The sequence below is a fragment of the Macadamia integrifolia genome, chromosome 4 (assembly GCF_013358625.1).
Source record: "Macadamia integrifolia cultivar HAES 741 chromosome 4, SCU_Mint_v3, whole genome shotgun sequence".
Taxonomy (NCBI): Eukaryota; Viridiplantae; Streptophyta; class Magnoliopsida; order Proteales; family Proteaceae; genus Macadamia; species Macadamia integrifolia.
The window spans coordinates 27,281,787-27,294,584 of record NC_056560.1 but is presented as its reverse complement, the minus strand read 5'-3'; the positions used below and the strand labels follow the sequence as shown (position 1 = coordinate 27,294,584).

General features: G+C 35.4%; 1 protein-coding gene across 5 annotated transcripts; it reads right to left on the bottom strand.

The window, feature by feature from the left end:
* Window positions 1–260: 260 nt before the first annotated feature.
* LOC122075443 (axial regulator YABBY 5) lies at window positions 261–4,475 on the bottom strand. Of its 5 annotated transcripts, none has more exons than XM_042640474.1 (7): window positions 3,902–4,224; window positions 2,845–2,964; window positions 1,724–1,841; window positions 1,544–1,592; window positions 1,318–1,393; window positions 1,084–1,152; window positions 261–487 (listed from the first exon to the last, which is right to left on the bottom strand). In XM_042640474.1, exons 1-7 carry the CDS (start codon window positions 3,974–3,976, stop codon window positions 440–442), a joined length of 555 nt encoding a protein of 184 aa, XP_042496408.1. In that variant the 5' UTR covers window positions 3,977–4,224; the 3' UTR covers window positions 261–439. The 5 variants fall into 5 exon arrangements, with proteins under 5 accessions (XP_042496408.1, XP_042496407.1, XP_042496411.1 ...); XM_042640473.1 differs by having other exon boundaries at window positions 1,724–1,844; window positions 3,902–4,216; XM_042640477.1 differs by lacking the exon at window positions 3,902–4,224 and adding an exon at window positions 3,112–3,804.
* Window positions 4,476–12,798: the final 8,323 nt, after the last annotated feature.

Genomic DNA, 12,798 nt, shown 5'->3' with positions numbered 1-12,798 from the left:
AAATAAAATAAATTCAAAATTAAAAAAAAAAGTAACATGTCAAACACATCCAAACATACACAAGTTACATTCTTAGACCTGCATATGTTATTTATATAACATGTTGAACACATTCAACCATGACACTCGCATCGCAATTTTTCGGATGTTTTAGTACTCCAAGAATATTAATTTTAAGAATCTTCCTTCACTGAAGGACATTAATTTAGTGTCATTTGTTACTATACTATTTAATCAACTATTCTATTGGAAAGTTTAAATTGGTAGAAAGGTAGGGAAAAAACCTTGCTTCAATTCAAAGAAACATATCACAACCACTGATAACAAATACATCAAGGAGAATTTAAAATACTTTTGTCCTTCTACAGCAGAAAGGTTCTTAAAAGAATTAAGTAGGCTTCATATATATTTATGAGACCTGGATGCCACATAAATCTCATCATTTGTTCAAGATTCCAGCCTTTGTCATTAAGTGATTCTCAGACACCTGCATATACATAAATCCCACGAAATTAACCGAGGCATTCAGCGAATAAATCAAAAACTTGTGTGGCAATCAAGAGGGCATTAAAAGGGAAATCCTCAATTGCATTGTCTGAGCAAAAAAAATTGATAGATTCAAGTTTCATACTTTGAGAAAAGATGCTTACCCAAAGAGTTAACTATTCCAGCCTAATAACATTGAATGCAACCAAAAATATCCATGTGGAGATATCATTTAATGGCCATATTTTTTTTTTTTTTTTTTTTAATTAGAAACCAAAAACAGACCTTCACATTTTTTTGGTGGACTTTGACAATAATATCCAGACATTTTCAGTAAGAGTACTAGGTTTGATTCCAATAATAAGAAGTTCCAATTGCACTATCTTCATGGAATCCCATTCTTTCTCCCTAATTTAATATTAAGAACCTAGCCAAAAATCCTGAAAACCCATAGTGCTTAAAAGAACATAAGAATATCCATGCTAGAGATACAAGTTGGGAGTTCCTTATTCCCCTCCTTCCTTGTCAGATAGTAAATTAGCCTCTCTCTCTCTCTCTCTCTCTCTGTGTTTTGAGTTTATAGAAAATGGAAATTACCTCGTCCAGTTTGGCTTTGTTGTTGGTCTCCAACATCAATCCGAAATGAATGTGAGGGAAATGAGCCCACTAACAAAGCAAAGTTAATCACCATCCCAATATAAATAAAGAGATAACTAAACAAATTATTTGTTCAAACAACAACCCAAAAATAAATAAATAAATAAATAAACAAACAAATAAAGAGAGGGTAATGTAATAATTATTAGAGTGGTATAGGCCTGTGGTGCTCACGTTTTTGGCAGCAGTGCTGAATGCTTCTCTGTGACTGATATCTGGATTATTGGCTTTGATCCTCTGGATTTCCTCTCTGTCCACCATATAATACAAACATTTTGGTGAATGGGTATAAGTAGTCATTAGTATCATCTCAAAATCCTGAAACTCACAAACTGCATTCAAAGAGAGAGAGAGAGAGAGAGAGAGAGAGAGAGTAATTGAGGTGTGTGTGATTAAGTACTTTATGAACTGATTGTAAGCAGAAGGTACACGCTGCCTCTTCTCGGGAGCTGCATGTATGTGGACATTACAACATAGCAACATAAATACAATAGAAACTACTTGTACCCTACCAAATGGAGGAGAGAAGAGATAGTAATGTAACAAAGAAGAAGAAATTAAGATTTTATAGGGAACTCACGCCGGTTTATGATTCTTTCTTCGTTATGATGAGCAGTGGTTGCTCTCATAGGGATCTTGTTGCATTTGGAAGATGATCCCATTTCAGTCCTGTAATCCCCCAGGGTAAGGTTTTGTGCCTTCTAACAAACAAACCAACAATTTTTTTTGGAGATTAGTAACAATAATAAATCTGATTATTAGGAAGCTGCTACAATGCACTAATGGCCAAAATGGACCTTCCTGATTTTTCTGACTACCATTCCAGAAGTGTAAGAGAGAGGGTTGAAAGATGTTTCATGGAAAGAGGAGAAAAAGAGGGTTCTGAGGTGACTGAATCGGTTAATAATGTCTCATATACTTATCCTGAAAGAAAGAAAGAAAGAAAAAAAGAAAAAAAGAAAAAAAGAAAAAAAGAAAAGAATGGGGTCTTCTTGAAAATTAATTGTTGGGAGGGGAGCTGAAGCAGCTGTGTTTACAGATGTGTTTCCGCCGTAGATGACAGAGCAGAAAAATCTTTGAACTTCCCAACACTAACTATTGCTGTCAATCAAATCAAAGCCTCAAAGCAAGAAAAGAAAATAATAATAAAAATCAGAAAAAAGGGCCATCCGAAACCCTAAAAATGCTTTTGCTTGCGGCTTGACCGATCGTGACAGTCCCTGACCTGACTAATAAAACAGCTGCGGCCAAAAAATTTATTTTTCTCATGGGGATAACGGCGGGCGGCTGTCTAGCTTCTAGGGTTACAGTTCACAGCTGAACCAGAAGGTGAAACCTGAACGAAAGCCATTGCTTTGCTCTGCCTTAAATTGCCTCAAAATACGAATAATGCTCAGAAACCCTAATCCCTAGTTTTCAGAAGCTTACTCTACTCTACCCAAGGTTGTAGGGTTAGAGACAGGGAGCCCATGAAAATAGCTAGGTGACCAGAATCAAGGTAGAGAGAGAGAAAGTGAGCTCAGAAACCCTAATCCCTAGTTTTCAGAAGCTTACTCTACTCTACCCAAGGTTGTAGGGTTAGAGGAAGGGAGCCCTTGAAAATAGCAAGGTGAACAGAATCAAGGTAGAGAGAGAAAGTGAATGAAAGAGATGCTGTTTGTTAGTTTCACATCTCACATGACTCCATAGAGTTCACCTCACCTGGGGATCTTGCCAAGACAGTGACTGCAAAGCCGCAGCCATGTTAACAGACCATAAGTTTCCACAATGCCCACATCTCACAGTCACCATGTCAAACAAGCTACTGCATGGAACACTAACCTGCAACAAATTCAAAAAATGTTCAGATTCATCCTTCTTCTATAGAATCATTATTACCAAACATGGACAGAAATAATGAGTTCCAATCTTTCTTAAATCTTCAGAATTAACAACATAAAAGACTAGAAGACAATTAGAAAACCCCACTCCCTCTCCCCTTCTTCTCTCTCTGTGTCTCTGGAGAGTGTGTTTTAGTGGAAACCCAGTTGTTAACTTTCACTCTATGAAGAGGGTTAGGAAGAAGAAACACAGAAAACACTGTTTCCTTTCTTCCCTGAGTTGTCAACATACGATGCTACGTGACCTTCCACGCGAAAAAACAAAAACTGAGCTTTAGGTCAGATTCGTCAACTGTAAAGTGGAAAAACCATTCTCTTCATTTCTTCAGGTAAGGAATTTAATAAGGGAAAAAAAATACTAAAGAAAGAGAAAACCGAGTGAAACCATCTTTTGAAAAACCCTGTGTACTCTTTCCCGTGAGGAATTACACTGAAGATAACAATGGAAACTGTGGTAGAGTTGTCGTCTTCAATATCATCATCAAAATCCTGTTTATTAACATCTAAAGTTCTAAAAAAATGGAAATAAAGTAAAAATTTGTACTTGAGGTAATCCCACGTAATCTCTTCATCTCTCTCTCTCTCTCTCTCTCGTCCTTAGCACTACACCTCCAGTTATGACTTTTATTTGTCAGCAAAGGAGGACGAGAGAGGAAAAGAGAGAGGAAAGTCATAACGATGGAGACCTGACTGTTATGAAAACGAGAACCCATTAGAAAGAAATAAACTGAAAGAGTAAATAAAATAAGCAAGAACCCAGATCTGAGCTTCTAAGTCTTGATCTTTTTCCATCATCTGTAATTGTCTTTCCATGTCATATACCCCCAAAAATAATATGAAACCCATGAAATGAGAAAGAGAGGTCTCAGATCAGATACCGCGAGAATGATATTGCAAAAGTTGCAAGGGATGTAGCAGACTTGTTCAGAAGCAACATCGCTGCAGCTCGACATGTCTTCTTCCTCCTCTGAATTCTTATCTTCTTTTAAAGCTAGGAAAGAAAGGAAAGGAAAAGAGAAGGTACAGAAGGAAAACACTAGAGAAGAAACCAAGGAACAGCTTTCCTGAGCTCTTCCTTGTTTGGTAGACTCCCAATTCTTCTTTTGACTGTTTAATTGATCGACGAACAGAGATATATAGGAAGAGAAAAGGTGGGTGAGAAGAAATAGAAGAAAGAGAGAGAAGATTGAGTGAAAAAAAAAAAAAAGGCAGAGAGAGAGAGAATGAGTGAGAAGAAAGAGAGAACAGTATCCAAAGCGGGAACATCGATAATCTGAACCGCGAAGGGGAAATATTATTAGAAAGATTAGAAAAGCGGTTTTAGGGTACGAAATGGATGTTTTGGTCTTGGCCACCGCAGGCATAAGCTGTGGGACCATACCAATGAAAGGACTTAAAAGATTACCGGTAAGCGGTTTTAATAGTAGGTGAAGCGGTTTTCCAGGGCAGCTTTTGGACAGGCTAGGGTTTCTGGCAAGGTGTGTAGAGAGAGAGAGAGAGAGAGGGAGGTGTTTGGCAGTATTCCCATACAGAGCCATGAGGAGAGCTATTATGAAGAAATGAGTGTGACCACAAAACCCTTACTCCCCCTTCAGATGAGGGGGGTGACACATTAATTAATAACATTCTCTATTGTATTCCTTATTTTTTATTCAATCAATATTAGTATATTAAATATTTATAAAAGAAGAAATGAAAAATGAAAAATGAATGTGTATGTAATCGAAGGAATGGTATCTAAAATTCCAATTTCTTTTGTTGAATTCATTAAATGTATTTTGATGAATTAAAAAAATAATTATATATGAATCTATAGATAAAAAAATTATAAATGTCAAAAAGGAGACATATGATATAGACCAATGAGAAATATAAAATAACAAAAAATTTGAAGGATAAAAGGGAAACATTACCAAGATCTCTTTTTCAGCTTAGACGTCCTGATTTGTGTGCTGACATTTCTCATTTTATATGATTCGTTTCGTAAAAAATTTGACTGCTACTCGGGTTGCAGCCAACCCCTGTTGGCAACCAAAGAAATGGAATAATTCACTTCCCCCTAGGTTCACAAATATCCTCCTAGGTTATTGTATTTTCTAAAATACCTTTTTAGATTCCACTTCTTTGGCTGCCACAGGGGTTGCAACTACTTGGCTGCAACCCGAGCAACAGCTAAATTTCGTCCGTTCTTTTCCTTGTTTGAAATAATTCTCTTAAGAACTTTTCTCACCAAAAAAACATGCTTTTCTAACCGTTGATTTAAAAAAAAAAAAAAAATGTAAGGCTTTAATGGTGGTAAAATTTTGTCGTCTCTAAGAAAAGTAAGAGCTCCCAGTAATAGGGATTTCTAGTGGCAGTAAGTTCCCGTCAAATAATTCATGTTGGCGGAAGCATATATAGTTGTGGTTACAGAAAACCACTGCTGTATGGGCTACTTCAATGGAGCTAAATAAACAAAGTATGCACTAAGCATCTTCTATATAATGGTTGTATGGTTACAGTTATAAAACACTGCAGGCCTATGGAGATAATATCTCCTTCCACTATACTGCTATCTCCAATAGTATTATAATACTATTACTACTAATAATACATGTTCATTAGTATGTTTTTTATGTTCTCTATGGCCCTAGAAAGGAATATTTTCCTATGGAACTTCCATTGATCTAATTTCAAGGTTATCGGAATCGCCTTTCAAATTTAGGTTGTTTACACCTAGTATTTTGCAATTTTCCATAGTTTCCTTACAAATTTTTTGTTTTCTAATGATAGCCTTCGAAACAGAATCCTTTCCAGTGGAACTCCGACTGATATGATTTCAATGCCATTGGATCCCGCTTTCAAATTAGGTGATTTAGACCTAGGATTTTTATTTTACAGGTTTTGGGACCTTGGTTGTGGTACAATAGTTTAGGAAACGTTTAGGGTTTAGGGTATAAGTATAGTATATAGGGTATAGGGTTTTGTTTATAGGGTTTAAGTTGATTCTTGTCTATTTTAATTATTCACCATTTTTCTAAATATTTTATGTAAGAAAAAGATATATTGTTGTGTTCCCAAAGTTAATTTTTAATCTTGTATAGTTTATTTATTTATTTTTACAGTTTGTTTATATTTTTGACAAATTCAAAATGAAAATTGTATATTTTTATTTTTTTAAAATATTCATTTTTATTATTTAATATACTTTTTTAAATTTTCTTCATGTTTTAAACAAATAAATATAAATATATAGTTATGATATATTAGAAAGGTCGGGGTGGAATGGAGCCTCCCTGAGACATGGTCAGAGCTTCTAAGCAGAATGTTCCAGGTTATGGAGATTATTGAAATTCCACAATACCCTATGGAGGACAGATGCATTTGAACCTTAATTGTTACCATCGGGAGCTTTTAGTACTATGCTAGCTTGGGAGGAAATTTGGAAGTGAAATCCCAAGGCCCCTTGGAGATTATTATTAGTGCAAGAAATTTCAACCCTGTCAAGCAACCTTTGGTTGGAGGGTTGCGCATGGAAAAATCCCTACAGATGATGTAGTTATGAGAAAGGGGATCTTCATGCCCTCGAAATGTAATCTATGTGGAGAGACAATGGAGACTTTTCTGCATATCTTCCTTCATTGTCTTTTCTCATTGGAAATTTGGTACTTATTTTTAGAGTTCCTACCCACATCTTCGAGTTTAACAGGAAAGAAATTATAATGATGAAAGTGGAGACTAAAGGTGCTATGAAGAATGTTAATGACATTCTTTGTTGTAGGCGTCTGGGCATAGTCATTGAAGCAAGTAACCCGAGATCAATTGTGGAGGTTTTTAGGTGCAAGCCGACAAGGAATTGGATAGAGTTGAATGTTGAAGAGAGCTCTTTTTGGAGAACCCCGGTAGAGCAGGAGCGGGAGGGATCTTATGCGATAGTGTGGGTAAGGTGGTTTTCTCTTTCAACATCTACTGAGTGTGAAAGAAATATTTGACTCGGAGTTTGAGGCCCTAGTGGAAGGTATAATAAGAGCAAAAGAGAAAATCGCCCCAGCATTGTGTATTGAATCAGACTCTACTGTTGTGGTGGTGGTAGTCTAGGAAAACCATATTCCTAGTGGAAGGTATAATAAGAGCAAAAGAGATAATTGCCCCTACATTGTGTATTGAATCGGACTCTGTGGCTGTGGTGGTGGCAGTCGAGGCAAACCATATTCCTTGGTTTATCCTTCAAAAATGGATGTATGTCCAACCTTTCCTAATGGCAATTCCATGAAAGATTACTCATTATTTTAGGGAGGCAAATTCAACTGCAGATTTCTTGGCAAGAAAACTGCAAAAATGGGCATCTCTTCAACAATGATCTATTTATCACCTTATATTGAAGAAAAAGAACTTGTTGATGCCACTGCTAGACTAAGGGCCCGTTTGATAATGTTTCTGCCGTTTCTTGAAATAGAAACGGCAGAAACATAAATTTCAATTTCTAGAAACAAAAATGGAATTAAAGGTGTTTGATAAGTCATGTTTCTGGAAGTCGATAGTAATCATCGAAAGAATGGCCATGAGTCATTTCGCCTGGGTCGTTTCTTGAATCATAAATAGGTAGAAATTTTAATTTCAATTTCTGAAAACAAGTAAAACGAAACAGTTTTATCAAACGCTTTTTGTTTCGTTTCTGCAGTTTTTGAACACAGAAACGGCAGAAACACGTTTTTTGAAACATTATCAAACAAGCCCTGAGATTTAGATTTTGGTAATGGTAGGTAGATCTCCCTGTTGATGGCAATGCTGAAGGTGGGGGCCCTATCTACTCATTTTATCGTATAAAAAACCTTTGCTAAACTACAGTGATGCAGTGAGGATCTGGATGACTGAGAGCACCTTGGGGCATGTGCCCAAATGCTCCCAACCTCCCAATGCTCACTACATCATTGCAGTGACCACAGAGGATGCTGACTTTTGTTTTTTTTTGGGTGCTTTTGTTTATGAGTTTGTCTTGTTTTTGTTTTTGTTTTTCTTCTATTTCTTTTTAATGATATTGATCTTTTAGGGGGGAAAAAGAGATTTTCATAGTAAAGATAGTACAGCTGCGGTTTGTAGAACAGCCTTTATTTATATTAATTTTGTACCAATTTTTTTTTTTTAAATAGAAAATTCAACAAAAGAAAAAAACCCCACTATAGAAATGCCTTTGTTGTAATATATGGCAGTAAAATAAATCATCAGAAAATATGTACCCATTGGCCGAGGTTTAAAAAACCGCTATGAAAGATGAGCTACATGGTTAGATTTTTAAACCGCCATGGTTCAAATATGTCGATTGATTCATGCACATTTCCGATGGATAAAAAACCTTGATCCTATGTCTATGGCGGCGGCTAGAGCACTTCTCTTGTAGTGTCGTAGTGGCATGATCCATCTTCATCTGCAAGGTTGATGGAGTAGATTTTGTGGGATAGAAAAATGTCCATGATGCTCGATTCAAATTAATGACGTATCAAAATGTATAAGGACTTGAAGAAATTGAGTAGAAAATCCACATAGACATCGGAAGCTGGATTGGAATACTAACTTGGTTAGTTAGAGAGGAATACCGACCTGAGGTCGCGTGACAACAAGGAACCCATTTTTAAAATTTCCTTGGCTCTCCTAAGCCGCCTTTTAGAAGTCCACCACCTACGAGCATTCTGTAAAGAAGAGAAAGAGGGCAGACGAACCCAACTATACTGCAGAACCAGGTTCAAAGATCGTACAATAATAATATTCTTGCTAACCCAACAAAACCCCTTTAATAAGTTTATGTAAGTTTCAATAAACACTTTTAGGACTAAAAGCAGAGTTTTATGTTATCAATACATAATAGCTTTATTATTTGAGGGAACCATCAAATCATTAGAGACTTCAAGATTGGTTGATTTTTCCTAAGAATTAATCCCAATTATGTCAATCTTGTTCTCCATTTAATGAAAGAATTTTTTTTTGGTCTCAAATGGTATATGGTTGATGTTGAAGTGTTTAGTTCCACATCAATTCTGAGTGGGACAATCTCTTTCCTCGTATATTTGTGAACACATTCTCTTACTAAATTTTTACATTTGAAATGTAAGTTGAAATCTAATTTTTAATTTATTTCACATAAAGAAAAAACAATTGATCATCATTGACGTAGGACAAAAGGACATAATGTGACATATTTTTCTAGATACGATTCCCTGAAAGCTTGAGTTTTGATGCTATCTGCCATCAAAGGGGTTATACTTGTTATTGAAGAAGAAGACAATCTCTGTGACATTATTTCTCAAGTGTAGAAGGATACTTTTAGTGATTGGCTATAATTGATAAAGAGAATCTAAAGATCCTTTAAAATGCATTGGATGCCTTGGAACTCTATTGCTTGAAAGGGGATTAGAATGCACATAGAGTAGGTTGCAAGATCACTCATTTCTGACATTAAAAGCTCTCCTCAAATCATCATGATCCTTTTCCAATAAACTTATTCAAGGATAGTGAATCTTGTAATTAAGGAGTTACCCTAATTTTTTTTTAATATTGTTTATTAATAAAATGGTGATTTAGTTGAATTAGGCATTGTTGGAAAACCAGGTTTTGTGACTCGACTCATCCTCTATAAATCCTAATGAGTCAGAGCGAGTCATCAAAAATCAGACAAGTCGTGTCAAATTTTCCCTTCTTATTTTCATACAAGTCTTTCTCAAGCAATCCAAATAAATAATTAATAAATTAATTAAATGAGACAATATGGAATAAAAGTGTTTGTTTTTCAAAAACATTTTTTGAAGCTCATCATTCATTGTCTCTTGGATAAAAGTGATAAGAACTGACTTAGAGATCTCATGGTCGTAAATCATGTTTTTTAAATTAAAATTTAGATGTATACACTCAATAATCACTAGATTAAATACAGAAAACTTCGGTCATTGAACATTTAACCTCATTATAATATATTTTAGTTCAAAACTATTCAGAAAATCCGACTTATATTTTTTACAAGAATCGACCATTGTATTTTGACGCGGGCAAAACAAACGAGTCTTGGATGACTCTATATGATTTGGTCTCAGTCTTGTCATTTTTTAATACAGGACTAGTTTCCATGACTCTTGACCAGGTTTCTAATCTTCTGACCAAACTCGGCCTAGTTTTCCTAGTCAAAACCTAGTTTGACAACAATGGAATTAGGTGCAAGATGATATTTCTACTTGAGGGAGAGCATTTTCTAAATAAAAGGTCAACATTTCAAGAACTTGTAAGAATATCTACTATAAGGGTGTTAAGTAGATGAATGGAAAAATTAGAAAAGATAAAATAGAAAGGAAATAGTTTTCCACAACTCCAAATATCCACCGTCTCCCAAAGTCTCTCTCCTCTCTAACAACACCTTGACATTCTGTTCTTTGGCCGCTACTGACAAAACCGATACAAACCCGCCCATAGGTGTGGCATGGAAGCCTCTCCCCCCCCCCCTAAAAAAAAAGCAACATATTTTTTTTTAGATAGTTTTAACAATGACACCAAAAGGTGATAGTTTGAGAGTCCAAATCAAGTACTCATATAAGAATTATTCTCATACGGTGTTTGATCTTCACTTGGACTCCACTTAATCTCTCTTCTCTTTTAATTGGTTTTTATTTTCAGTAGAGTCCAAGTGTGGATCAAACACCATACGAGAATGATTCTCGTACAAGGACCTGATCCACACTTATAGTTTGAGAGAGTTATTTGAAGTGGTTGGACATATACAACAAAGAAGTGCATGCATGCATCGTTAAAAATATTTTGTATGATTCATATTAGAGGAATTAATATCACAAATTTTGAGGAACTAAAAGAACAAAAGGTAAATCGAAAATTCACTTTAGAAGAATCAGTGAAAAGATATACTGATGATTTTCCATTAACAACTAATATGACCCTTTACTAAAAAGAAAAAGAAAAAAGAAAAAAGAAAAAAACAAAAAACAAAAAAAACAAAAGCAAAAAAAACAAAAGCAAAAAAAACAAAAACAAAACAAAACAATGCATGAGACTTCTGTCATACTTCACGATGAAGTTGTTTTTTGACTTGAAACTATACGTATTAAATTATAACAAAATAATTTTACCATTACACTGAGGTCCACTCTCTATAACCTTAGAGTTTAATAGAAAAAAAAACTATATCAACCTTAGTCTGGATAAGGCTTTATTTTTTGAGAGTTTTGTGATTGAACCCTCTCCTGTCACAAAAGGAGTAATTGTGGATCCATAGTGGGGTGGGGTTCTATCCTTCCCATGGCTACCAAAGAGAGTATGGCCTTTGATTCGGTTGGTGATCTCTTTTGGAGATATGGCCCTCACTAAAGATTCTCAATATTTTCTTGATTGCCACACTCTTCCAAATTTGTGGTAGAAGATTTAATTTGAAGAAATCTAGATTCAAATTTCCCCTAAAGTGGTTCTCATGTGGCCCCTCTTTTACCTAGAACTTCAGTCCAATCATAGATTTCAACTGACAGGCTTGGGTTTAATCAAGGGCCAATTAATTAAGTTTAATTAATAAGACTTAGCCATTTTCTTTCAATCTAGGTTTCATCTCATGTATTGATCCCAGCTCATTACCGTATATGAAAAATGATCACTCTTCCTTCTCCATGACAGTGTGGATACCTTATATACGAATTGCGAGGCACTCTTTTTTCTATATCATTGACGGCTCACTATGCATAAGAAATACCATTACATGTTAGGAATATATAAATTACATGTTGGTGTTATATATACTTAAGCTAGTTCAAAGATAAAATCTCTATTGATCATATAAGGGATAAAGTTTTTTTATCAGAAAGCGATCCCTATGTTACTGACACAGGGGGCACAATGACCACTATGCCCCTCTTGGGATACGCAAGTACCCTATGTCTAGGCGCATGGGCCACCCTCGCACAAAAAACACTTGCCCTTCAAATAATTTCAGAAATGTTTGAAAAAGTATTGCATACCTTTCCATGTGTCACCTTTTTTTTTTTTTTTTTCATTCCTTATCGTTCCATTAACTGCTTTGATTCTGATCTGCGTTAGACCAATAGGATAGAAATCTTTTAACTTTTTGAACATTGGCACTTGCAAATTTTATTCCCTTCTCTTAGTATATATTCACGGATGTTGGCACTTTAGAATTATGTTGGGGAGTGCTGGCTAGCTAGCAAGCAGATCATCTCCCTACAGTGCTGGGACCTCCGTTCCAAATTATGCAAGCAATTAATCACTGTGCGTTCCTTTATGCTTGGATATAATTATCAGCATCTCCTTTATCATTTCTGCTACAACATTCATAATTTTTTTTTTAAACAACATTCAACTTGGCACTCTCTACAACTAAAATCGTTGATGCCCTCAAATCTTTTATGGGGGAGGGTGTTCTTTTCTGCTTTCTGTTACAAGAAGAAAGGTTTATGTGCCTCACCACAATTGTAATATTAATTAAATAAATGTCTCATTATTCCATTTTTTGAGATACTTTTAGGCGTCACTATATCTAGTGAAGTATAATTTCATCTTTTTTCTCATTTCTAGAATTGACATCAAATTATGAGGTAGAGTTTCCGACTTTAGTGAAAGGTTTGTCAATGGCGAGAGAGATGGGTATTCAAAAACTATGGGTGGAGTGCGACTCAATGTTTGTAACGGTGGCTATGTATAGTTCTTCCATTCCCTGGTGGATAAGACAAGATTGGCTCTGCTTGCTATCTTTCTTATTCTTCATACAATGGAAACTTACTCATTGCTATAGAGAGGC